The sequence below is a fragment of the Mesoplodon mirus genome (genome assembly GCF_964341445.2).
Source record: "Mesoplodon mirus genome assembly, chromosome: 7".
Lineage (NCBI taxonomy): Eukaryota > Metazoa > Chordata > Mammalia > Artiodactyla > Ziphiidae > Mesoplodon > Mesoplodon mirus.
The window spans coordinates 69,437,333-69,462,135 of NC_138983.1; the positions used below are offsets into that span (position 1 = coordinate 69,437,333).

A 24,803-nucleotide genomic window follows, 5' to 3' on the forward strand; every position below is an offset into this window, starting at 1 on the left:
AAATACAGTTACGGGGGAAACTACTTTTTGTGTGGTAGCTGTTTATCTTTTTTTGTTCCTTCATGTTTCTCTTATAAAAGTTTATCTGGTACTGTGATGTGTTCATAAAAATATTCTTTTATTATACTCTCTTACAGTAGAACTATTCAACATGGATATTTCTGCTGCCAGTAACAATCTAAGTTAATGCTGGCAAAAGATGAGGTACTTCGTTTACTCTTACTGAATCAGCTCTACTCTTTTGGACCAAAGCAACATGAGAGCAAATACTTCTCACACCGGTTAGGATGGAGTTGCAGTTGTCATATATTTGGAATGTTATGATCCCTAGCAGTCTTTACATAATTTGAATGACACTGTATGTTAGATTTTTGATAAAATTGGCCAATTTTTACAGAAGAAATTTTTTCTCTGAACATTTGGTCCTATCTATTTAGGAATATGTAAAACTGGACTTTTTTTTTTAAGGTAATATGTGACCAAAGTTAATTTTCTTCCTAACACCTAAATAAAGAGAAAGCAGTTTCTCATACGTGGTTGTGATACCTTTATCCTCATTATCTGAAAATGAGGAATAGGCTTATTGAACAAAAAGCTGAAACAAGAAATTCTCTTCATTTTATCCCAGTGCTGTTATCCTGATTATCTAATTACAAAAAGGAGTATTGTTGTATGCTTTTATCGCCACTTCTGTTGGAGTAAGATCTGACTGTTATTATGTGGTTAGTTTGTACAGCAGATTAACACAAACTGCATTATGGGCTAGTCAATGATCTTTGAGTAACTGGGTTCAAAATCTTAATGTTTAAGTGACATGTTCAAAGGCTTTGAGTTAAACCTTTTTGTTTGCTGAACTGTTACACATCTAGATATTTAAGTATGTGTTTAATGTGTTGGATTTTTTTTTTTTTAATTCCTGTGTCGTTTTGAAGTTTAGAATGTTCAAGGAATGTAGCAAATAGAACAAGTGATTCCTGGATTATGCAGTCCATCCTGAAATTTTTTTCATACATCAGACCCCCAACATTTCATTTTTTCTTATTTCTCACATTGTTTTATAATAGGTGCTACCCTATATAGTAAAATACTGAGTCAGTGACTAGTAGACAGAATGTGTAACATTTAACAAATAGTATCTGGTTTAAACAAGTTTGGCTTTGTTTAAATTTCAGTTTGGCCACTGATTGTCAAATAGCTAGTCTGTAGGGTTGCTTATTACAACTAATTTAAGTAGAAAGTGAAGACTGATATATGTTTAAGAATGGAAGAGGGAGAGACCAGTATTATGTTTCAGAAGGTATTTTCATCAATTTATTTAAATATGCTCGGTTATTTATAAGTCATGGTTCTTATATGTAAATAGGAGAGCCTCCTTCTAAAATAACTACACTGGAAGACCTTTTCTCTTCATCTTCAGAGAGAGAAATTCTCATTCCAATTCATATATTATTGGACATTAACAAAATTCAGGCTTGGAATAAATTTAGGTCTGTTGGTCCATGTGGCCTAGTGTCCCAGCACCACATTAAATATCATGGCTGTCTTTTAAGCATGAACATTGGGTTGGTTTTTGCTTTTTTTTTCCTTATCAAATTGTGTGTGTGTGATGGGTGGATTAAACGAGGAGAGATGCCATGGCATTTTTATATCCCTACTGAAGTACCAGAAGGGAAAACAATTTTTTTCGTGCCGTGAAACATGCTATTGACGGGAAAGTTGAGTGGCAACTTTTTCTTACTATTGATAATTTCTTACCTGAAATACACTTCTCCCAAGTGCTTGACTATACCAGTGATCCAATGATCTTTCTATTGTAAAGGTTTTCAGGAACACAGATTCCAATTTTGTGTGTATTGATAGGTAAAAATCCTCTTCTCAAATGTAATTTCTTAAATCCGGATGAATTGCAGGTACAGAAGAAAGTCTGAAGTGATTGCTGTTCTGATTAAACAACAGTTTGAGAGCAGAAAGATAGGTCATATTCTTTGAGTAAATTTTGAGGAAATAAATTGCAACTACCTGGTTGACATCAGTGGCCACTTATGGGGCTTTAGTTCCATTACTCTTGTCTCCACAGCAGCCACATCTTGGCTACTTTCAATATCCCAAAACAACTTTACCTCTGAAATCACAAATGTAGAAACCTCACCTCTGACCATAACAGTTGTATTCCTTTACACAAGTTCAAATCAGGTCATTATCAGTCTGTTTTCACCAGTTCCATAAGCCCTGTCGATTTTTAAGTGATCTGTCAATTCAGTGTCACTGTTGTCAGTGTCCCAAATAACCCTCCCCAGTGTCATAACCTTTCTGGAAAATACAGCCCTAGATGTATCCAATTTCCTATGGATTATTTCTGGAGAAAGGCCACCAACTGTACAAATCAATATTACTAAGTGTTAATTAACAACACTGCATGTTATCCTGTTATCTCTCATCAACTCTTCCTGTTCTTAACTGTTGAAAACCCCTGTTCTCAAATTGTGACCCTGTCTTTTCTCCTTCACTCTTACAACATGTCCTTGCTTTCTGGCTTACATTAAAGAGATTTTATCAGGCAGAAATTCCCTGACTTCCACCTAAATTGACACCTGTGGAGAAGTGCTCCAATGCTCTAGGTGACATCCCAGCTCTACCAACTTAGTGATAAACTCAGTGACCTTGGGCATAACTAAATCTGAGTCTCCTTTCCTCATCTGTAAAATGAGAATATCAACAGCAACCACATTGCATGGTTATTGTGAGAATTAGTTGAAACAGGTAAAAAGCTTTAGCACACTGATAAAAAGCTCAGTAAATGCCAACTACTGTTAACCCTTTGCATCATCTTGTGAACCTAGTACTTTTGATTATCTTGTTTTAGGAGTCTTCAACCTCTCCCTTAGTCTGTTGATGCTTTTTTTGTCAACACTTCTCCCCAAGTCCCTAGGTTATTTTACATCTTTTTAAAAAGATTTTTCCTAGATACCATATACTTCAGCTATAATCCTATCTCCACGTTTTCAATATTCAGCTTTAATAACATTTCTATTACTGTCTGCTTCAGTACCATCCCCTTCCCCCTCAACCCACTCCAATATAGCTTCTACCCAACTTTTTTTTGTTGTTTTTGGCTGCGTTGGGTCTTCATTGCTGTGTGCAGGCTTTCTCTAATTGCGGTGAGCAGGGGCTACTCTTTGTTGCGGTGCACATGCTTCTCATTGCGGTGGCTCCTCTTGTTGTGGAGCACGGGCTGTAGGTGCTCGGGCTCAGTAGTTGTGGCTCGCGGGCCCTAGAGCGCAGGCTCAGTAGTTGTGGTACAGAGGCTTAGCTGCTCCATGGCATGTAGGATCTTCCCAGACCAGGGCTCGAACCCGTGTCCCCTGCATGGCAGGTGGATTCTTAACCACTGCACCACCAGGGAAGCCCTACCTACTTTAATACAGCTGTATTGAAAACTAGTTTGATCAAATCAACAATTCTTATTTTCCTAAACCGTATTTTCATTCATTCCTTGCTTGACCTGATATAGCAGTGCTTGGCATTGTTAGCCAGTAGTCTTCAAATGAATATACACTCCTGGGATACGTGAAGGGGTTCAACAGAATCAATTTCCCGACACTGTACATTCATACGTCCTTGTTCTAAATTGATCTCTGAAAACTACTATTCCTTTCACTGTAACCCTTCACCCGTTAGAAAAAAGGAAATACCTCTCATCCATCCCAGAACTCACTGTGTTTATCAGTAAAGCCTCCAAACAAAGGGACAATTTGAAACGTTGATGTTAAGGTCTGAATGACTCCTTTTGCAAGTCAGGTAGTTTCCAGTTACATGCCCTCAATAAAATTGGTGGAGAACTGAATTGTCAGCTGATTCATCAGACATACAATTTGAAGAAAGATCACTATGATATTTGGCCTAAATTCCAAGAGTTCAGAGGATTAAGTGATGTTTCTAAAATCTATTACTGACTTCATGTGAGCAAGGTTTCTCAGTGCTTTCATCTATAAAAATAGAAAATAGAAATTTTCTCCTTTAGAAGCTCCAATTATGTGCATGTTACATCTCCTATCTCCATGTCATTTTTCTTTATTTTTGTTTTCTCGTGACTGAGCACTGTATACTCTATCATTCCAATTTTGTACTTTTATGATTATGTAATTTTTTTCCTTGAATTCTGCCAGCTCATGTTTCTTCTGTTGTATTTCTCCTCTTGTATTTCTGATGTCGGCACTTTATCGAGATGTTAAGATATTAAGGTTGTCGTGAGATCTTTGATTATAGTTTTCAACCATCTCTTGAGGCAACATGTTTCTGGTCAGTGCTCTTCACCTGCCATGTATTTTTCTTGATCCTTTTCTATTTTAATCTCCTCCTCCAAACCCTGTGCCAGTTTTTTTTATTGTTTGGTCAACTGCAAATATTTTCTCGGCACCTACTATGTGCCAGGCACTGTTCTAACCACGGGGAATACAGCAGTAAACAAAATCAGTCCCTCCTTTAATGACGCTTTTACACTCTGGTGGGGGGGAGACAATAAACAAATATATATCATTTGTGATAAATATTAAGAAAACAAGGTAAAGGGATACAATGAATAATAAAGCTGGGGCCAGAGGGTTGTGAGATGAGTTCAAAGAGATAGCAGGAATAAGATTATTAGAGTTGTGACATGAACTTCGGATTTTATGCTAAGGAGAGTGAGAAGACTGGAGAGTTTTTATTAGAGTGACATGATCTAACAAAGCTTAGGCAGCTGTAGGGAGTCAACTATAAAAATGGAGAGCACAATTATGAAATTATTGCAAGATTCTAGGTGAGCACAGGGGCTCGGACTAGGGTAGTCATAGTGGAAGTAATGAGAACTAGATTCTAGATTGGATGTAGCATATGAGAGGAGTCAGAAATGAGCTCTTGGAAGAAAGGAATTTCTGTTTACCTGGATGGGGAAACAGATGACTTGTCTTTAAATGAAGTTCTTCCCAGGTGTTGCAGGGTTTTCATGTAGGGGAAAGGTCAAGCTGGCAGAAAAATTTATCATGGTCCAGAGTTATGTGTGTGAACCATTGTAGCCCTGCCAGTGAAGATCAGATGCCAAAGGGCTTTTCACATCGCAGGGGGCCTCTTCCCTGCTGCTCTCACAGACCTGTCCCACAAATAGCCTCACGTTAAAGAAGACACTAGCTAGGTTTCTCAGATCCTGCAGAGGCAAGCATATCCCCCGTACTCTCCTTTGACATTTACTACTTTTTCAACTCTTTCACCCATTTTAGAGTTAAGAGTTTCAGATGTCTCCTAGTTTCGTTGAAGCTGGAGTCAACTTCCTTTTCTCATTCTCCTTACTGCTTCTGGGTGATTTTCAAGAGAGGAGAGAAAGGACTTAACTCTCCTGTCTCCGAACTTGGAAGTACACATTAACTTTGAATACCCAAATTACTATGCCTTGAACCCCTACTCATCTGATTTCTGAACTTCAGCTACTTACCCCACTCTCAGAAAGCATTCCACAATTACTGCGGGCCTGAGAAAAAGCAAAGGAATACCTCCCATATGCTCCCCACAAGATATGCCACCCACAGTTACCCAACAATGCCTTCCCCCTTCTCCCCAACTCCCAAAACCTGCCCTCAAAGCTGCCTCAAGTAGCCTAACTTGCACTACTGCAAACGGTGCCTCTTGTGCCGTTACCAGTACCAAGATGTTGCCTGCTAAGGCTTTTTCATATGGAGACACTTTACCTGCTGGTCTTTTCAAATTATGTGAAGCCATTTCCTAAAAGATTGTTACGTTAGAAATAAGATCACCCTAACACCATACACAAAAATAAGCTCAAAATGGATTAAAGACCTAAATGTAAGGCCAGAAACTATCAAACCCTTAGAGGAAAACATAGGCAGAACACTCTATGACATAAATCACAGCAAGATCCTTTTGACCCACCTCCTAGAGGAATGGAAATAAAAACAAAAATAAACACATGGGACCTAATGAAACTTAAAAGCTTTTGCACAACAAAGGAAACCATAAACAAGACCAAAAGACAACCCTCAGAATGGGAGAAAATATTTGCAAATGAAGCAACTGACAAAGGATTAATCTCCAAAATTTACAAGCAGCTCATGCAGCTCAATAAAAAAAAAACCAAACAACCCAATCCAAAAATGGGCAGAAGACTTAAATAGGCATTTCTCCAAAGAAGATATACAGACTGCCAACAAACACATGAAAGAATGCTCAACATCATTAATCATTAGAGAAATGCAACTCAAAACTACAATGAGATATCATCTCACACCGGTCAGAATGGCCATCATCAAAAAATCTACAAACAATAAATGCTGGAGAGGGTGTGGAGAAAAGGGAACACTCTTGCACTGCTGGTGGGAATGTGAATTGGTACAGCCACTATGGAGAACAGTATGGAGGTTCCTTAAAAAACTACAAATAGAACTACCATATGACCCAGCAATCCCACTACTGGGCATATACCCTGAGAAAACCATAATTCAAAAAGAGTCATGTACCAAAATGTTCATTGCAGCTCTATTTACAATACCCAGGAGATGGAAACAACCTAAATGTCCATCATCGGATGAATGGATAAAGATGTGGCACATATATACAATGGAATATTACTCAGCCATAAAAAGAAACAAAATTGAGCTATTTGTAATGAGGTGGATGGACTTAGAGTCTGTCATACAGAGTGAAGTAAGTTAGAAAGTGAAAGACAAATACCGTATGCTAACACATATATATGGAATTTAAGAAAAAAAAATGTCATGAAGAACCTAGGGGTAAGACGGGAATAAAGACACAGACCTACTAGGGAATGGACTTGAGGATATGGGGAGGGGGAAGGGTAAGCTGTGACAAAGCGAGAGAGTGCCATGGACATATATACACTACGAAACGTAAAATAGATAGCTAGTGGGAAGCAGCTGCATAGCACAGGGAGATCAGCTCGGTGCTTTGTGACCACCTAGAGGGGTGGGATAGGGAGGGTGGGAGGGAGACGCAAGAGGGAAGAGATATGGGAACATATGTATATGTATAACTGATTCACTTAGTTATAAAGCAGAAACTAGCACACCATTGTAAAGCAATTATACTCCAATAAAGATGTTAAAAAAAAAAAAAAGAAAAATGATCAGTCCTGAAAACTGAGGCTCACAGTTAATGTAGTAAATACAAAACTTAGCTTTGAGCTTCCAAACAGCCAAAGTCAAAGGAACACACAGCTATGTCTCTAGTTTAACCGGTGATGTGCTTTCTTTCACAAAGCAGGCCATTGATATTGTTTGAAGTGGGTCTTTCTCGTCTGGAGTACCATCCTTAGACCAATGGTTGTCAACCAGGAGGGGTTTTGCCCCACCAGGGAACATTTGGCAATATCTGGAGATATTTTTGCTTGTCACACTGGGAGGTGCTACTGATATGTACAGGGTAGAGGCCAGGTATGCTGCTAAATATGCTACCATGCACAGGACAGACCTTCACAACAAAGAATTATGTTGCCCATAATATCAGTAGTGTTGAGATTGAGAAACCCTACTTTTAGACCCAGGTAAGATGGGCTCCTGCCTTGGGGCCTATGTGTTAGAGGTCCCTGCATATCACAAATAGATTTTTATCAAAGAGCATGTGGGTGTCTCAGTCACTCAGAATTTGCCACTGAGGACTAGCATAATGCAGCCTATAACCTTAAATATTTAACCTTTAACCAGGAAAATCCTCCATGCCTTTTGCCCTATATCCTTGAAACAAAAAGTGGCCATGTCCCAATTCCATGAAGGTTTGTGGGTTATGTCAGAGACAGACACTGCTTCTTAGTACAGGGAAATCAGAGTGGCAAAAGCATTTCAGTAAGAGAAATGCTAGTTGATTTGTCAAATCCTTTTCACATGGATGTAATGGATTCTTGCATAATAAGATATTGTTTCCCAGGAATGGAAAAAGAGAGTAAAAAGGGTTAGAATTCATATAATTGGAGTCCCTGAAAGAGAAAAGAGAGAGTATGGAGAAAACCAATTTTCAAAGAGATAAAGGTTAAGAATCTTCCAAAAATGACAAAAGATACCCACACATAGATTTGAGATCTACAAATCCTATAAGCTGGATAAAGACAAAACCACATCTAGGCATATTACAGTGAAAGTGCTGCGACCCAAAGAAAAGAAGAAAACAAGTACAGACAGAGAAAAAAAAAAAAGGACACATTAACTTTAGGGGTGCAAGAATAAGACATTTAACTTCTCAACATAAGCCAAAGAAGCCCGAAGACAATGTAATGATATCCTCAAAGCACTGAAAAAAATAATCACCAATTTACAATCCTATCCCGGTGAAAATATCCTTCACGAATAAAGGTGAAGAAATCCGTGGTGGCCAACCCATATAGGGCTTCTAGTCATTGAAAGGGAAGCACACGCAATGAGTCCCACATTCCACCCAGATTTCTCCCTGAGGTCATTTTTCAACCACAGTAAAGGAAACAAGCACAAACAGGTGGCAGACTCGCTGGGTGGAAGAAACAGACAAGCACACGGGGCTGACAAGAGATTGCAATTTGGAGGGAAGAGTACCAGAGGCGAGAAAGCTGTAGAGCCCCCAAATCTACATAAAGATACTCCCCTGGGTCCTTGACTGACTCCTAAGCTGTACACAAACATAGTGAGACTAGGACAGTCTATCAAAAAACAGCTCAGGCTCTCACAGCCAACAGCTTTTGGAACGGACAATTCACTTCAGGAGGAAAAGTGATACCAAATGTTGACCTCATGCTTCCTATTTTTCCTCCTTTCCTCTGGATCTTGGCTCAATAAATTTTCACAGCTTTAATAGCTCTCCATTGCCTTCAAATACGTATTTTCAAAAATATTTTAGCCTCCTTTTCCATTTGTTCTCAGTAGGAAAGTTGGTTCAAAGCATCCTTGTCTACCATTGCTAGAAGCAGAATTCTTTTCTTTTTTTCTATAAAATATTTTAGAGAGAAATATTTAAAGGTTTAAATAAATGAATTTATCATATTCATAATTAGTACACTCATATTGTAGAGATGTAATTCTCTCCAAAGTAATCTATATGCAATGTAGTCTCAATAGAAGAAAAAATCCAGTGGAGAATGGGGAGTAAAACTTGACATGTTTGTTCTAAAATTTACAAGGAAAGGCAAAGACCAAAAATAGCCAGGATAGTTGTGAAAAATAAGAAGAGAGACACATTGCTTTTCTGTGTGTCAACACTTACTATAAAGCTCCATTAATTAAAATAGTGCGATATTGGCACAATGATAGACAAACAATGGAACAGAAAAAGAGATCCATACGTATACAGATACTCGATTATGACAAAATGGCACTGTACAGCAGTGGGAAGGAAATGATAGATTCTTCAATAAGTTGGGCATCTATGTGGAAAAATGAAACCTGATGCCCACTTCACACCTTACTTAAAAACCAGTTCCAGGGGCTTCCCTGGTGGTGCAGTGGTTGGGAGTCCGCCTGCCGATGCAGGGGACACGGGTTCGTGCCCTGGTCCAAGAAGATCCCACATGCCACAGAGCGGCTGGGCCCGAGAGCCATGGCCACTGAGCCTGTGCGTCCGGAGCCTGTGCTGCGCAATGGGAGAGGCCACAACAGTGAGAGAGGCCTGCGAACCCAAAAAAAAAAAAAAAAAAAAAAAACCAGTTCCAGGTAGCTTGTAGATCTGTGAAAGGCCAAACAAGAAAGTTCCTAGAAAATACGAGAGGAGAAGATTTTTATGACTTAAGTACAGGAAGACTTTTTGAATAAGATGCAAATAACCACAAACTACAAAGGAAAAGACTTACACACTTGCTTACCTTAAAATTAGTAATGTCTATTCATTGAAAGTCACTGTGAAAAGGCAAGCCCGAATGGGAAAAGACATTTGCAATGCATATCATCTATAAGAGGCTATGTGTCAGATATTCCTTGTGCTCCACTGCACATCCTCTTGGCACCCATTTTATTCTAGATATTACTGCAGTAGGATCTCATTTTAGCCACACCTCTCAGGTGATGCCCCAGGGCTTCTTAGTTGCCCCAGTGTGGGCTTCCTATGGGAATCACTCACACATGTGGGATCTGGAGATGTGAAGGATTTAACACCCCATGGGGAGCCCTTGGTCAAGGGGGGGCCCTGAGCTAGAAGATAACTGCGCTTCTCTTTTATAACACAGGTGGATAATTTTGAGGAACATTTTACATGGCTCTTCAGAAGGTCCCAGTGAGAATGAGCCCAAGTTTCCCACAACAGTGACCAACTTGAGAAGGCGTGCTTCTATTGGTTTCCCCTCCTTTCCTTTCTACTTCTGTTCCTTGGATCATTTCCCAAATTAACTCTCTGCCTGCAAGCCCTTGCCTCAGGCTCTGCTTTCTAGGGGTAGCCCAGGCTAAGACAGGCTTACATCTAGAACCCCTACAAATCAACAAGAAAAAGATATATAACCCAACGGAATAATGATAAGAGTCCTGACAGGTACTTCACAAAAAAGGAAATCCAAAAGGTCAACAAACATTTGAAATGGTGCTCAATATCAATAATGTCAGGCAGATGCTAATAAACCTAATTCATACACATTGAAAATGGCTACAATAAAAAAAAAAGTCTTGTTGAGTATATTAATTATCTATTGTCATGTAACAAATTACGCCCAAAACTTAACAGCTTAAAACAATAAACATTTATCTCAGTTTCCATGAATCAGGAATCTGGGCTCTGCTGGATGCTTCTGGCTGAAGGTCTCTCACAAGGTTGTAATCAAGGTGTCAGACAGGGCTACAATCATCTCAGGGGTTAACTGGAGGCTGGGAGGACCCATTTCCAAGCTCATTCATGTGAGTTCTCAGGTCCTCACTGGCTGTTGGTCAGAGACATCTGTTCCTTGCCCTGTGGGCCTCCCCACAGGTTAGCTCACAACATGGTCCTCACAGTAAGCAAGTGAGAAAGCAGAGGGCGCCCAAGACAGAAGCTATAGTCTCTTTGTAACTTCATCTTGAGAGTACCATCCTGAACTTTGCTGTACAGAGCACAACATTGTAAAGCAACTATACCCCAATAAAAAAGAAAGAAAGAAAGCAACATCCTGTTATGTTCTGTCGCATCCTATTCATTAGAAGGGAATTGCTAGCTCCAGTCCACACTTAGTGGGAAGGGGCTTACAGAGGGTGTGAATGCAAGAAGGCGGGGATCACCGTCTCAGAGGCTGCCACCAGAACGAGGATGTGAAGCAACTCACATGTTCATGGTAGGAGTATAAATTAGTACTACTTTGGAAAACAGTTTGGCATTTTCTACCTAAGTTGAAGATATGCTTACCTTATAACCTAGCAACTCTACACGTAGGTATATACCAAAAGAAACATGAGTGCACGTGGGTCAGAGATATGTTTAAAAATGTACATAGCAGCATTATTTGTAATAGCTCCAAACTGGAAACATCCAAATGTCCTTTAACAGTAGAATGGATAAATACTCCTCGAATATTCCTACAGTGAATACTATACAACAGCAAAATGAATGAAACAGTTACATGGATGAATATCATAAACAATGTTCAGTGAAAAAAAGCCTGGCACAAAGGAATGCATTATTATTCCATTCTATTATTCCATTTGTACACATTTCAGAGAATAAATAAAACAAAGAGTATCTGATGATGCCTGATTAGATAGAAAAACTATAAAGAAAAAGCAAGTAAGGGACTTCCCTGCTGGCGCAGTGGTTAAGAATCCGCCTGCCAATGCACGGGACATGGGTTCGAGCCCCGTCCAGGAAGATCCCACATGCCATGGAACAACTAAGCCCGTGTGCAACAACTACTGAAGCCCGCGCACCTAGAGCCCATGCTCCGCAACTAGAGAAGCCACCGCAATGAGAAGCCCGTGTACCGCAACGAAGAGTAGCCCCCGCTCGCCACAACTAGAGAAAACCCAGGCGCAGCAACGAAGACCCAGTACAGCCATAAATAAATAAATAAATAAATAAATAAATAAATAAATATTTTAAGAAAAGGCAAATAAGCAGTAGCAACAAAAGTCGGGAGGGTGGTTATCCTTCGTGGGAGAGGGAGGGCCTACTGAGCAGGAAGGGGCACCAGCAGGGCTTCCTGCATCCTAGCAAACTTGAATTTCTTAACTAAGGTGGTGACTGCAGAGGTGTTTGTTTTCTGATCATTTACTGAGCTGTGTGCTGTTATCTTATATACCTTCTACACGTATGTTACATTTTACCGTGAAGAAAGCTTTCACAAAACTACACACATACCCACATCCTACTATTGAATTGCGCACAAAAGGGGGCCCAGCAGAGGGCCTGGCCTGAGGTAAGCGCTCAGTGTATGTGAGCCGGTATCCACTTCCGGGACCCCTTCGGGTGGGAAATCCTGTCTGCCCCTCTCTTTGACCATGCCAGGCCCTGGAAGGAAAGAAAGGCAACAGGGCTGTGCCTCCTGGAAGCCCCGCCATGTGCAGCAGGGTTGGGCCTGGAGGGGCCGAGGCCCCTCTACCTGTTAGAGGGCCCAATCTTCTCCCATGTTCCCAGCAGGAGGCAGGAGTGGGGCTGGCTGGGGGGACCTCAGGCCAGGGGTCAGGGACCAGGAGCCCTTTTGGAGCAGTCACTGGAGCTCAGCTCTAAGACAACCTGCCTGCCCCATGTGACTTCAGCGAGAAGACGCAAAAACCCTCTCTCACCACCTCCCCACCCCCGCCCCCAAACACACACACACAGGACTTCAGTGAAAAGGTCAAGGGAATTTTCCTCCCCTGTAAGTGGAACGAATCTTTCTTGGGCCCAGAAAGAATTATTTATCAGGTGTTCATGGCATTCCGAGTGCCTTTACAGGGCCCGGCTGTGCTCTGAGGCACAATAGACAACTTTCTTCCTGAAAGCTCGGTTTACAGGCCAACTTCAAAGCCCAAGTCCTCAGGGCAGGGCACGAGGCTCCAGTGTGGGAACTGACATCAAAGGCGCCCGCAGCACAGGTTGATCTGATGTCGGGTGGACAGCCGCAGGGCTGCTGGGGGAGGCCCCAGAGGACTCGCCTGTCCTCAGCCCCTGGAGAATTCAGGGAGGCAGCCTGGTGGTGGCACGGTCCTGTGAGCCCAAACTTCAAAAGCCCTGGGCCATTGCTTTACTTGCTGCAGGCAACTGTCTAAAATGGCAGACGGATGGTGGAGGGCAGAAGACTGGGGTGGGCGAGAGCAGCTGGCCACAAACCCGTTTATCCTGCCGAGCCGGGGAGAGGAGACAGGCTTTAAATGTGGAAGGACTGCCTGGAGCCTTGCTGTTCGTAAGGATCATACATGAGGGCAAAGCAGCATGGTGACCACTGGCTGGGTGTCCCTGCCAGGGATGGCGCTTAAAGATGATCTCCTTTAGTCCTCACATCACCCACGTAAGGTAGGTGCCGTTATTCCCATCTTTCAGAGAAGGAAACTAAAGCTTAGGGAGGTTCAGGGACTTGCCTAAGGTCAGAGTTAATAAGAGTGGATTTGCATTCCACAGCTCCTGCTCTTACCGACTACTCAAGGAACTTAAAAATAGGGTACTAGGGATGCTCTCTGGGGGCTAGAGTATAAAAAATGCAACAGAGCAGAGAGAGGCAGAATCATCTGAAAAAGAGAGAAGCCTCCCTGGGCAACAGCCCTTGACTTCTTTCATTCTCTCATTCATTCAACGAATTCTTTCTCTTAGCAAGCTCATATTCTTGTGAGGGAGACAGGCAATAAACAAGTAAACAAAGAATGAGAATGTGGTATGTGTTAAGTAATTATAACTTAAGTGTAGGTAAATGAGAACTTATATGCCATATTTTTTCTAGTGCTTCCTATGGGGCCAGGAACCATGCTTAGCATTTTCTTTAAAAAAAAAAAAAAAATTCTTTCTTTCTTTCTTTCTTTTGGCTGCGCCAGGTCTCCTTTCTATGGGGTCAATCTCCTAAAAAGGGACTGGCCAGTCATGGTCACAGAGAAAGGGGGCACCTGAGGGTCAGTGCCATCTTATTCTATCCTGAGAGAGGAAGCCCTGGTCTGGAAATGTGGGCCCCAGGTCTGTGGAATGGGGGCACCCTGCAGTGGAGGTGGGACCTCGGGCTGCTCAGTGTGCTGCTCAGTGACACCAGGATTCTTCAAGACTGGTCCCGAGACTGCCAGGCCACCTTCCAAGGAAGACTTGGCCCCTGGAGCAACAGGGGTGGGGGCAGCGTGTATGGCAGTGAACACAGTAGCTTGGCAGTTGGGCTCTCACTCAGTTTCCTCCATGTGTCTCCCGAGCCCAGTAACTGTGAACATAGCCCTGAGAGACAGCCCTGCTCTTGGTGGTGACAAATCCAGTTTCTGAGCTGCAAAGCCCGGGGACCAATGGCCGGGTTAAGTGAGCCGAAGTAATGCCCCTTCATGGGATCCCCAGGCTGTCAAATCATGGCTGTGGGCACAGCTTACCTTCGCTGAGCTGAGCACCTCCTGCTCACCAGGCACTGTGTTAGGCGCTTCCCTGTGGGTGTCTCTTCATGCTGTCCATGAGCTCACTGTCCTCACCACAGACAATGCTATTTCAAGTGACCCAGAATCCAGACCCACAGGACTGTCCTCCCCCACCATCTCCTCTTCCCAGGGTAACAGCAGCCAATGCAGTGGTTAAAGGCTCTCTGGAGTCAGATACAAGCTCCAGCTTCAACTCAGTCTCTGACTAGTCACAGAACCAACATGCCTCAGTTTTCTCATATGTAGTACGGGGATAATGATACCTACAACCTGGGCAGGCTAGATTATGCAACAGTAGAAAATGAAGCCTAAAGTCCCAGGGGATGAATACATCAAAGTTTATTTCTCACTCATGCGAAGTGAGCCGTGGGCCTCGGGGCCTCTGCTGGGTAGTCCCCTTCCAAGTGGAGATTTAGGACCAGTCGGCGTGCATCCTGTGGTTACTCCATCCAGAATATGTGGCTCCCAGGTGTCCACTACAGGGGAAGAGAAAGCTGGGGCGACTGCACTGGCTGTTAAATGCTTCAGTGGCTGTAGGAGAATGAGGATGGAGTCCTGTGGTAGACAGTCTCCAAGACGGCCACCGTCCATCCCCTCCGTCTGCACGTGCACGCCACTCCACCCATCAAGGGGTAGAATCTATTTCCTTCCCCTTTAAGCTGGCTGGCCTGTGCCTGGCCTTGGTCAAGAGAATGTGGAGGAAGTCACCCTGTGCCAATTCCAGATCTACGCTTCAAAAGGCCTGGCAGCTTTGCCGCCCTTGGAAGCCAGCTCAGGTAAAAAGTCCAACTACCCTGAGACCTTCACGCTGTAAGACGGAGCAGCCACGTGGGGAGGCTGTGTGGAAAGACAGAGATGCCCAGCCAGCTCCCAGCTCCCCAAGCCATCCCAGCTGGGGTGCCAGACATGTGAGCGAGGAAACCACCCTGGATACCCCAGTCCCCCCTCACCACATGGAGCAGAAGGCCTGCCCAGCTGAGCCCAGCTCAGATTGCAGAATCATAAGAAATAACAAATTGTTATTTGGGGTGAGGGAGGAGGAAACAGAGAGAACGTGCCTGAGCCCCACAGACAGGGGACCTGAGCAGAAGCTTGAAGAAGTGGCTCTCCCCAGGGCTCTGGGTGAACCAGAGCACACAAAACCTGCTCTGGGACCTGAGAGACACAGAATTAGGGAGCACAAGTTCTCCTACGTGCATGCAGACTGCGGCCTGGGCTCGGCCAGGGAGGACTCGCGGTGAGACACACTCATCAGGCACTTCGAGGGTCTGCAGCACCGGGAGAGGGCTGTGACCTGGGCAGGGACGGTCCCCCTGGGGCACAGGCAGTGGCTTCATGGCTTGACGACATCCAGGAGCTGCAAGTGGAAGAACTGCAGCTTGAGAGGCCTGTGGTGAGCTCATGTAAGATATGCCTGGGGACCCCAGAAATGACTGGGGAGACATGGGCACAGGACCTGGACCCTGATTGTGAGCAGAAGGGGGCAGCGGCCATGAAACCTGAGTTTTTACTGTCAGTGGAACTTCACTGGTGTCCACTGGGTAGTGTGGCCTCAGGAAACACAGACAACAGCAGGAAGGCCCGAAAGTGTCAGCCAAAAACACTAATTTCAGAGTGTATGTGAGACACCCTTGGGGGCTCCCACAAGAGGGAGGAGGAATCTGAATGGGGCTGGTGTCCCCAGTTGTGGGCAGAGAAGACTGGGTATCTTCTACCATTTGTTACTGCGATTCTGACCCCATTTTGACCTTCCCAGGCCAATCTTCTAGGCTGGAGATTTGGCAAGGACACTGAAAGGATTTTGCTGAGATGCCCAAGTCCTGGGTTCTTCCAGTGTAGGACCTGCTTTTCCAGCTCCTCCCTGGGAGGATTCTGCCTCTGATCTCAAATTCTGGGTCTAGAAAGGAGGTACTTTCTAGATCCAAGAGGCCTCCGGAGGCAAACAGACCCTTGAAACTCATTCAAAGGCGGCGGCTGTGTGCCTTCAGTGGGCCAGGAGAGGCCCCTTGTGTGGAGGGAAAATGCGACTCTGGATGCTTCCAAGGGCCCAGGCCAGGATGGCAAGAGGGACCACTGCTGTGGCCCACACAATCAGCAAAACGTCCTAAGACGTCAAATCAGTTGAGGATTGGGATGCAGCTCAGGGCTCAGCAGGAAAGCAAGCACCTGCAATTGTTAAGTGATGTCAAGGGCTGAGGACAGTGGCAGCTGCTTTTCTGGCTCTGTGACCTCAGCCAAGGGGCTGTGCCTCTTATTCCTTCTCAGTTCTAAAACACAGTGTAAGAGAAAGCGAGTGGCTGAGTAAGGAGCCCCTTATTCCCAAGGACAAAACCCTCGCCCATCAGAAGGGGCCCCTAGCATGTACTTCTCAGCTCTCCACATAAAGCCTTTGAGAAGCTCAGCTGGGAACCTCTTCCTGTCTCCTAAGCTGTCCCCAGTGAGCTCAGAGAGATCCTTTCTGGGGTCTGTGTGTGCTGCCCCGCAGGCTCGGCCTCTCTTCCCAAAGCTTAGCCCTTCCTGGGCTGGCCTGCACCCTCCAACCATGACCTGCACCCTCCGCTGTGTGGGCACGTCCACCCCACGGGTGCCCTCGCTCCATCCTCATCTGCATTTAACATCCCGTGTTGGGCTGTGGCAGAGAATACTCAACAGACTCGTATTAAAAATGCCCTTTAAAATTCAAAAGCTTTGAACTAAAGAAATACCTCGAGAAGTTTTCATGGAAAGTTCAGTTCCGCTGGTTCAATTCACTACACTTAGATGCACCTTTTCAAATAATAGGAAAAAAATGTAACAAGGTCAGACCCAATCAATATGCTTGTTCAAACAGAATTGCGGGGACTGTGATGTGTGCACATTTTGTACTCTGCCTTTGTACCCTGCCACTCGCTCTGAAGAAAGGTTTCTTTGCTCGGTGAGCAATGAAAGTGGTAGCCTTTGGAGTGGGGATGGCAAAGCAATGGCGTGTTTACTGGGCCGGGAGGGGCTGCCATTTTTCACCTCCCCCCCAGCCTCATCTCTTTGTTCTTTTCGTAACGGCACGCAACCCACATGGGCAAAGTCCCTCATGTGCCCTGGTGTCTGATGCTGAATTGGAAGCCGAGGGCTCCCAGCATTTGCCTGCCTCATCTCAGAGATGTGATCTGTGGGTGAGACAAATAATTTGCCGCTTCTTTCCCGCCCTTGGTGCGAACACAAAAGGATTTGCCATAGAGTTCTGTACCATAGCCGGGGGAAACTCCCAAAGCCTAAAATGGGCTCTTGTCCAGCTGAGTCAGGGTCCACATCCACTCCACCCCCCATGCCTTCTATCCCCAAGCTGACCTTGGGCAGATGGAGGTTTCCCTGGCCTTAGGCTGCAACCTACAACAGCCAGGAGAATTCTGGAGAACCCAGCTTAAGTGAAGGTGGCCAAGGGGTCAGAGGGAGAAGGGACTAGTTGCAGATCCCATCCCCCCAGCCAGACACACAAAGGCGGGCAGAAAAGTGAATGAAAGGGAGCAAACAAAAGGCCTGCTTTCCACATCCGCATCAGTCTGGGCACATCTGCCTCACATGCACTCACAAATGTACACACATCTCAACTTCAATCATTTAAACAACACCCTGGACATGTTGAGAATCTGGGCAGTTCAGAAGGGTCAAGTGGGCATTAGGAAACGATTATTCCCAACCCCTGTTAATACTAGATCCTAAAATATTCTTGTTGGTTCTTGCTAAAATAAGATAGACATCCTGGGCTCGACTGGGACCTGGGTTAAAGTCAGGAATGGATGTCAGCAAGGGTGCAGAAGCATGCTCACGCCCCCTCTGCTGACTGCAATCCCATCGTTTCAAACTCTGCTCAGGCCCCGTGGGTCCCGGAAAAGAAGCAAAGCCGAATCGTTGGGCCACGTGGGGTTTCCCAGTGGCCCCCCACCTGGAGGGTCCCTGGTCAGCCAGTCCTTCCGCAGATGGCATCTTACCTCAGGTAACGAGTCCTCTCCAGGGGGCGGAGAAGGGGGCCGGGACATGCGCCTGCTCACACGTGACATAGCCGGAGGGTGCCTTTTCCAGATCACGCGTGCTCTCCGTGAAGTCTGAGGTGAGGGCCTGTCACGCTCTCTGTTTGAAATTTGGGCCACGATTCTTACAGAACAGGCTACCCCTCCTCCCGGCTGGAGTGGAGAGAACAGTCAGGAGTCACCCTGTGGGCTGGGCCGGGGGGGCCTCCTGTACCTTTTTTCTTGCCTTGCACTCAGTTATGGACAAACCCTCCTCCCCACCGCCCCTGCCTCCCTTTCATCGGTTATGGAGATAGCTCCAAGTAATGCTTAAAACCAGAGAGTATTTTTCATTTTAAAATTCAAAAAGAGAGCAGTAGCTAAAAAAGCAGCAGCGTTCCCTCTTTGGAATGCCTTGGTATCTATTTTCTCCAGTTTAACTAGCTGGAAAGTCACTCTAAACTGAGGGCGCCCTTCTTGGCAACAGAGAAAAACTGCCATAGCAACAAACTTGGAAGCGCACGCATCCCTAAACTGAACTGGCTCTTGCCTTCTGTTTTAAGCACATATCACAAGTCAAAACGAATTAAACACAAGGCCAGTTTGCAATGGTCCGTCACTAACCCGCCTCATTGGAACGAGACGGAGGCGTGTGGGCTGGAAGAGGGCCTGCGGAGTCCCTCCCTTTGTCTGGGATTGCAGACCGCCTGCCAAACCAGCCCTGCACAGGAGTCCACAGCCCGGCGGCCCCTCAGCCGGGCGGGGGTGAGGTGGGGGGCCGTCCTGAGCGGCTGCTGAAGCCCAGCCAAAGGCCCAAGTGCGCAGGCCTTCCTCCCTCAGGCCTCCAGAGTCAATCATGTGTCACGGAACTGTCATCAGGAGAGACTTCATAGGTGAACATCGCAGGATCCAGAGCTGACACTGGGGGTTTTCCAAAGAAACGGAAAAAAAACTAACACAGGCCACTCAGGAGAATATAGCCAGCAAAAAGCAGGAAGCATATCAGGTTAATAGTTTAATCTGTACATCACATTTTTTTTTTTGCAAACCATTACAGTTTTATTTAAATTAACTTTTTCTTGCAAAATAGTCATTTCATTTTTTCCAACAAAATCTTATAAAGGCAAAAATAAAATCTTATTTTGGCAAATGTCATGAAGTTGATACTGGCAGCATATGGAGTTAGTTAAAAATAGACGGCAACTTCTAAATATATTCAAGATTATTTTTCTGACCATAGTCAAAGACAAATTTTCATTTAAAGTGTGGCTCCACCCAATGGAGTTGTTTTATGGTTTTTTTTTTTCAACTTCATTTTCCGAACGCAGAGTATCATGAGCTCATGACTTACATAAAGGGCCACAAACACTGCACCTGGCTTAACAGCGCCCACCCCATTTTAGGCTGGAAGTCAAGTCACAGTCCTGTCATCATGGCCCTACTGACCATCAGGGAGGGGAGGGGTCCGCTGCCTGCCCACCTGCCACCTGACCCAAGTCCTGGGTAGGCTGACCTGTGTTCTCAGGGGCCAGCCGCAACAAGCCCAGGATACCTATCACAGCCTAGTGCGGACTCGGGGAGTTGTAGGTAGATGCCACCCAGTGTGACGTTTATTGCTTATGATACAAATCAAAGGTGTTTCTTCTCACCTTTTCTGTATTTCAAAGTGTATTTTTTTTTTTTAATTACAGTGAACTGTTTTTGTTTTGTTTTTTTTTTGAAGAGCCCTTTGCTGAGAGAACCTCATGGGCAGGTTGGGAACCAAAGTTCTTGGACACACCTTTGGGCCTCAGCCAGACCCAAGGCCGAGGCTCCACGTGCCAGCTCGGTGGAGTTTCACCCTACAGAGCTGGTCATCAGGCCAGGTCAGGGTCCGCTGATCACTGCCCTGGACAACACACCAATGAGCCCAACACTGGAATCCACTGGAAGTACATCTCCAGTCCAACCTCACCTGAGTTCAGCAGATGCTGGACTGGCCTCTGCTCACCCTGCCCTTCGGCTCCCACCCACACCCACCACCCAAACGGTACCTGAATCTGTATGTGCAGCTCCAAACTCCTGCATCCTCACCTTCTCAGCCACTCAGCCCTTGAGGTGAACAGTATAAAACATAACCTGATTCTAAAATACAGAGTCAGTATTTTACAGTGTGTATGACAAGTGCCTTTGTCACATGTACAAAGGAGTCTGCACTACACCAAGCGTGGGTGTTCGGCCCCAGCCCTGTGGGGAGTGCCCCACCGCTGGCGGTGCTCCGTCCTCCAGCCTGAGCCCCGGCTCAGCTGGAAGGGGAAGGAGGATCAATCTTCTCGGAGGAAACTGGTTCCACTGGCCCCTGGCTCCAGACTTCTGTGCACGCTGGATCACGGGTCAGTCGCTGCCTGGGCTGGCAAAAAGCACAGGAGACAATGAGAGGCTGGCAGGACCCCAGCCCACGTCTGGGGAGCAGGCGGTGGGCATGTCTGTGCACACGTGACAGGGAAAGGCAGGCTGACAAGACAGAGAACAGCAGAGCAGGGGGCTGGGGCAATGCGGCCGCTGCTGGGGGACCCTCGGCTTCGAGGACTAACGGGCGTCCCACCTTTCCTCCACCCTCACCACTTCTAGGAAGTTTGCCAGACACATGCTGGCCCCTAGACTGGGTCCCTGCTCTGATAGGGCAGAAGGCCTGAGCAAAGAGGACTCTGGGGTCCAGTTCTGGCCCTGCCCTTCATTTGCTGAGGGACTCTGGGTAACTCTCTCAGCCTTCATGGGCCTCGTTTTCTTAATCTAAAAACAGGGTGACTGTACCAATCTCCTAATGAGGGTGCTGGAAGGGTACAAGGAAGTGTGTGTGTGCTCTGAGAAGAGCATTAGAGGCCTATCTCATGACCACAGGGGCACCAAAGCAGAGAGGAACAGAGCCTCTCCTCTGCCTCTCTGTGGCCTGGGGTGGTGTCACCACACTCGGATCTCCAGGAGAAAACCATACACCATCCCGTGGCCCCAGAAGACCCTGCAGCCTTTACAAAAGACCTGGCTGGAGCATTCCCTGGGGTTCCTCAGTCACGGGGTCCCTACTGCACATCTCCCGAGAGCCTGGCCCAACAGGCCGACCTCCTCCTGCCACCCTTAGGACAGCGAAGCGCCCAGGCGGGTGGACACTTGCCCAAGTCCATGCCTCCGTCCCAACCACACACCGCCATCCCTCACTGCACTCCCTTCTCCAAACATCTAGAGCCCCCGGGAGTGGCCCAGGTGGGCCAATGGAGGTGGCCCAGGTGGGCCCAGGGTGGCGATGGAGAACAGAGGCTCTGAACTCGCACAGAAGGGGTTCGAACCCTGGCTCTGACACAGCCGCAACTCCTTGGGCAAGTCCCTCAGGGTCTCTGAGCTGTGCTTCCTCATCTGTCAAATGGGGTGAATATCTCCATTGGGTTGTTGTCAAAGGAGATGATTAGCGTGGTGCCTGGCACGGAGTAGGCGCTCAGCAACGTGCGTACAGAGGGATGAGAGGAGAAGCCCTACACAGTCGTACGAAGTGGAACATCAGGGAAAGGGCTGCTGAGACTCCTGATCCGCCCTCCCCGTCCAGGTGAGGCAACAGCCAAGAACTCAGAACAACAGCCTGGACTTGGCCCCGGCCTCCCGACTCTGGTCCAGCACTCCCTCCCTACTCCCACGCTGCCTCCTCTCACCAGTAAATGCCCTCGTGGGGAGAACTCAGAAGGGCTGGTGCTGGAATGTTCTGCAGGGGTGAGGGCCATCACCCCGGGCAGCCTCCTCCTGAAGCTTCCCTTGTGACTGGAATGAGCCCCCATCCCTCACAGGGCCCACGTCCTCATCTGCAAAACTGTTTTTTCTAGGCTTCCGGTTCTTCAATTTCTTTGGTCAAAGCCCTGACGGGGAGAGGCCATGATCTAATTCTTCCTTCCCAGCCAACGCCCCCCCTTCCCAAGCTGGCCGTCTGGCCTGCCCTGGTCCCCTGGGGCACTGGGCCGCCTGCAGGAAGGACAGCGGGGCGGGAAGGGGCGCAGCTCTGCCTCCTGAGATTTCAGGGAGCCAGGGGGCTTGGAGCACACAGTCCCTACTGTATTGGAGCCGCCGAACATTGAGTTCCTAAAAATCACCAGCCCCCCACCTGCCTACCAGTCCAGGAGGGGTCTCCCCAGCGGCCGCTTTGCCCATGGAAGGAAGCGTCAGCAGGTGGCACTGCAATCATCTCAGCAGCAGAGAGGAGGGGACATGCTCAGCGCCAGGTGAGGGGCCACGCCAGGAGGGGGCTCTTACTTGGAAGGTGTTAGACAAAGGTGTAGTGGAGTCCGTTGCTTAAGGGGGGGTAAGGTGGCACCGTCCTGGAGGACAGGGGGGCTTTAGGCGGGAGGAGGGCCAGATGCTGCGCTAGACGGGCAGACAGGAATTAAGTGGTGCGTTAGGTTCCTCGTCTGCCCCTGCAGCACCAGACGCCCTGCGCGGCAGGACCAGGGTGCTGTGGGCCCCCACTGCCCACCACTAACGGCCTGGGCTTGCGGGGGCATATCCATTGGGCCTGGCCGGGGGCCTGACCTGCAGTTCCCAGAAATGTCTCTGAGCTGGAGAGAGGGAGCAAAAGTGAGGAAAGGCTGCAGCAAAGGTGGCCACTGAGCAGGGACGTGACTGCGGGGTGTCAGGGTGTCAGGTCTGGGGCACGCTCGCCTGCTGGTGGTTAAGGAAGCCGAGGACAGTAGGTCCACATAGGTAGAGCAAGCACAGGCCAGAGAGGAGGGCACTTTATGGCAGGGAAGGTGCCCCTGCTAGAGCCCTGGACATGGGAAGGAATTCAAAATCGCCACGATGGGCTCAGGGAGCCCCAGGATCATTACGAGGGGCCCGGGAAAGCCGTCTGCTGTCTCCCCAAGGAAGACCCCCTCTCAGCCCACGCACATGTCCTCAGGGGAGTCAGAACAGCAGGGACTTCAGTGACTCTGTACGGGATCCGAGCTGGGAGACAGAGAACAGGCTGCCCCTTGTCCTCGGTCATACCCATGGTTCTGCTTCCCAGGGCCAGCCACTTCAAGGTCCAGCAGGCCCCACCCGTGGTCACTTCTAGACCCTTTGGCCAGGGTTGGAGGACTGGTGGGGACTGTGACCCCACTTCAGGCTCTATGACCACCCCTCTCACACCTGGCCAAGGGCACCACCTAGACATGCAGTGGCGGCTGCATCTGGGGAGAAACAGCACTAGGTGAACTGTGAGAGCTCACACAGGGAGGGCACATGTGGGTGGGGAGAGGAGCCAGGAGTCTCTTTCCTGGCGCGCGCGCGCGCGCACACACACACACACACACACTCCCATCCCATGGTGCTGTTTTTTTCCCACTGGACAGCAAAGTCCCACTTCCCAAGTCCTGCTTTCTGGCACAGGCCACTCTGATAGGTGAACAGTGACTTTGATTTGGGAACCAAAGCAGGGACCCCAGGGAGGGTTAGAGGGGCCCCATTCTGCCTTGTCCCAGCAAGAAATCCAAGCACTAAAAGGCTTTCCTGCCCCTTCCTCGTGAGGCCAGAAACCTTAGCCTTGACCCCTTAGCTCAGGAGAACAGGAAAAACCTGTTCTCAACCCACAATCTCAGAGAAAGCGGAATAGCAGTACCACTCCCAAGATTTAAGAATGAGCTATACACCCTCTCCTGGGACACTCCTGAGCCCCAGTCCCCCTCGCAAGCCCTGTAGTGCGCCTGGGACAGGGGAACATACCACTGTCCCTCAACTACCGAGCCTGACGCCTGCTTTTCCACTGACCCCGACAGGCCATGCCAGGCCCTGAGTCCAAGGAGCAGGGGGTGGGGCCCAGCCTCAGAGGCTGTCCCCAGGGCCTCACCTGCCACCTGCTTGCTGCGCTGGGAGGCCTCTGAGGCCAGGGCGTAGGAGATGTTGATGATGCGCTCCTGCGCCTGCAGCTGCGAGTCCAGGTCGGCCACGCCGTCCCGGTCCTGGCTGGACACCGGCTGCAGGTTGCACATGCTGTGGGAAAGCCAGAAAGCAGGCTGTGGGCCTCGCCACCCCCAGGCACCTGCCTCAGGAGAGCAGGGTCTCCCTGGCCGGAGGATCTCACCCTTTTGGGGGCATCAGATAAAAACGGTGCACCTTCTCTCCAAGGGGGCACATGCTTCTCCCCAAACACCTAGTCACAGCTTTGTTCCTCCTTTGGCGAATCACAGACCTCAAGATAAGAGTTCCAGCTCTAAGCCCCTATTAAATCCAGACGGGAAAAGGGTAACCGGTCTCTGAAAGGGAGGCCCCCAAATAGTCAGTTTATGTTTCTGAGGCTACAGAGGCTGATGCGACAGGAAAGCCACTTCCCGGGGTC

The 24,803-nt window shown here is 47.3% G+C and overlaps 2 protein-coding genes across 11 annotated transcripts in view; both read right to left on the reverse strand.

Moving 5' to 3' along the window:
• Positions 1-84: 84 nt before the first annotated feature.
• LOC309808394 (uncharacterized protein) lies at positions 85-19,512 on the reverse strand. 2 transcript variants are annotated; one of them, XM_082628689.1, is made up of 3 exons: positions 19,097-19,512; positions 18,455-18,646; positions 85-1,941 (listed from the first exon to the last, which is right to left on the reverse strand). In XM_082628689.1, exons 1-3 carry the CDS (start codon positions 19,328-19,330, stop codon positions 1,876-1,878), a joined length of 492 nt encoding a protein of 163 aa, XP_082484815.1. In that variant the 5' UTR covers positions 19,331-19,512; the 3' UTR covers positions 85-1,875. The 2 variants fall into 2 exon arrangements, with proteins under 2 accessions (XP_082484815.1, XP_082484814.1); XM_082628688.1 differs by lacking the exon at positions 85-1,941 and having other exon boundaries at positions 17,661-18,646.
• A 106-nt stretch (positions 19,513-19,618) lies between these two features.
• Positions 19,619-24,803, reverse strand: part of PLEKHA7 (pleckstrin homology domain containing A7) — a 214,642-nt gene continuing 209,457 nt past the window's right edge. For 6 of the 9 annotated variants that reach the window (XM_082628639.1, XM_082628638.1, XM_082628646.1 and 3 more), the window contains one exon: positions 23,769-24,457. In XM_082628639.1, coding sequence (XP_082484765.1) covers positions 24,025-24,457 — 433 coding nt within the window. In that variant the 3' untranslated portion in view covers positions 23,769-24,024. Of the gene's footprint in view, positions 20,862-22,744; positions 22,856-23,768; positions 24,458-24,803 lie in introns of those variants that run through there. The other 3 variants (XM_082628641.1, XM_082628640.1, XM_082628642.1) reach the window with 3 other exon arrangements.